At 58.8% G+C, this 2,311-nt stretch overlaps 1 protein-coding gene across 1 annotated transcript in view; it reads left to right on the forward strand.

Annotated features, from left to right (window-relative positions):
• Positions 1-2,311, forward strand: part of PAX9 (paired box 9) — a 19,041-nt gene that overhangs the window by 2,098 nt on the left and 14,632 nt on the right. The window contains exon 3 of the mRNA XM_010583666.1: positions 1,960-2,099. Coding sequence (XP_010581968.1) covers positions 1,960-2,099 — 140 coding nt within the window. The remainder of the gene's footprint in view (positions 1-1,959; positions 2,100-2,311) is intronic.

A 2,311-nucleotide genomic window follows, 5' to 3' on the forward strand; every position in this document is an offset into this window, starting at 1 on the left:
CGCCGCCGTCCCGCTCCCGGCCGCGGCTCGCTGCCGCCCTCCGGTCGCAGGCGCCGCCTTGGCGTTACCGAGAAGCCCGTTCTCTCTAGTTCTCGCAATCAGGCCAAATTTGCTCCGGCAGGAAGTTCAAATGTCACCTAATTGCTTTCGTTCTGATGCGGTGTTTTCCTCCGAAGCGGTGGTCCAGGCAAAGCAAACCCCCACGATTTTATTCTTTTACCCCTTCCACCTTCTTTCTGGTTCTCCGCCTGGAAACTGCGTCGCGACTCCCAGCCGCTCGCTACGCTTTGCCGCAAAGAAAGGGACATTTTTTCCATTTCGGTCTCTGCCAGTGAACTAACAGTGAAAGTGCTTAAAACAACAGTCTAAAATATCCTTCGCCTACAGCGATCTCTGTGTCCCACTCTTCCCTCCCAATTAGCGAGGGGGTGTGTGTGGGGGGGTGTGTGTGTGTGTGCGATTTCTGTTTTCATTGCGTTTTTAACGGCAACAATCCGGTTCCAGCAGCACTTCAAATGCGAACTGATCCTTTAGGCGTTGCAGAATCATTTTCTTTTTCTTTTCTCGAAAAGGTGGTATTTTTTTTAAGCAATACACACACACACACACACGTATGTTTTATTTCCATTCATACGTACAAAAATACCTAAGTTTTGTCCTTCTTCGCCCTCTGCTTCACGCTGTAAACTTTATCCTCAGACCACACTGGCACAAACAAATGTGTTTCTGAGTCGACTTTAACAAATACACGCCTGGCAATCTCTGCTCTGTGCTGGGGAGAGGTACTGTTGGCAATGAACATTAAAAAGAATGAGAACATTACAATCACATGAGAAATGGAGGGTTTGGGTTTGGTTTTTTTTTTTCGAGTTCCTCTTTTTATTAACACCACATTGGCAGGCAGGCAGGCCTCTGACGGTACTGCCGGGTGCCTCCGTATCTGCCCCGTCTCCCTCAGACCTCGGAGCTGCACACATCTTTCTGCAGCGTAAAATCTCCCCTCTTCCCCTTCCCAGCAGAGAGCCGGGACTGCTGAGCGGCCGATGCCGCAGATGGGGGCTGCTCGCCCTTGATTTATAGTATAAACTGACCTTGCTGACACGGAAAGGAAGCCCCTATTCATGGGAAAGTGTGAGATCAGCAGAAAAGGGCGCTCACCGAGAGAGCTCAATTTCTTAAGACAACTTCAGATTTGTGCCTTTCCCCAGCCTCGGCGAGGGCCCGAGCGAGGTGGTGGTGCGGGGAAGCCCGCTCCGACGGCGGCTCCGGCGGGCCCGCAGCCCCGCAGGCTCCGATGCGGCGGGGCTCGGGGGAGCCGCCCCCCCGGCCCGGGCTCCCCGGCGGGGCCCGGGGAATGTGCTCGCCTGCAAAACACCCCGCTATTCTCGTGCCGCGGCTGATGCGCGTGTAAATAACAGGACTTTTATCCCCCCCTCCCTTTTTCCCCCTTTTTTTTTTTAATTTCTTTTTGTGTTTTGGTTGTTTTGTTTTCTTGCTTTTTTTCGTCCCAAACTTGCTTGGAGCCTGCTTCATCTGCAGCCGTGTCAGGGTTGCTTCTAACGGGGGGTATCGTTTGCCCTCGGGCTCACACACACACACACACGAAGCCGTTGCCACAAATGCCCCCTAGGAGATCCCGGGGGACAAGTGCCGCGGGGCAGCTCCGTCCCGCCGGTGCAGGGACGCGGGGACGAGCGACTCGGCCAGCTCCGGGCTCGGCTGGCGATCGCTGCCATCAGCCGCACGGAGCGAGCCGGCTCCCTTCTCCCCCCGGCTCCCCCTCTCCTGGGGCTCCCAGGAGGCTCGGCGAGGTGTAGCGGGCGAGCGACGGGCTTCCCCTTAGCTCTGCCCCGCAGAGCGAGTGCCGTGGGCAGGGGGAGCCGTCTCCGGCCCGGAGCAAAGCGCTCCGCATCCCGGCCCCCGCCTCTAACCCCCCCTTCCCGCCGTGTTTCCCAGCAGTGAGCGACACCTCGCCTTACCCCAGCCCCAAGGTGGAGGAATGGAGCAGCCTGGGCCGAAACAGCTTCCCCCCCGCGGCCCAGCACGCCGTGAACGGGCTGGAGAAGAGCTCCCTGGAGCAGGAGGCCAAGTACAGCCAGGTAAAGAGAGAGGGGGGGGAGGGCGGGGACGCACAGGGCCCCTGAGCCCGGCCGCGGGCTTGCGGCCCTCGCCCGGGGCTGCCGCTCTCGCCCTGGAGCCGGTGCCGGCCTTCCCTCGGTTCTGGTTTGCAAACGGAGTCCGCCGAGACGGGCGACGTCGGGAAAGAGCCTGGCTCCCTCCTCCGCTCCTCTCTCCGCTCCCTCCCTCGGCA

The sequence above is a fragment of the Haliaeetus leucocephalus genome, unplaced genomic scaffold (assembly GCF_000737465.1).
Source record: "Haliaeetus leucocephalus isolate CR32 unplaced genomic scaffold, Haliaeetus_leucocephalus-4.0 Scaffold932, whole genome shotgun sequence".
Classification (NCBI taxonomy): domain Eukaryota; kingdom Metazoa; phylum Chordata; class Aves; order Accipitriformes; family Accipitridae; genus Haliaeetus; species Haliaeetus leucocephalus.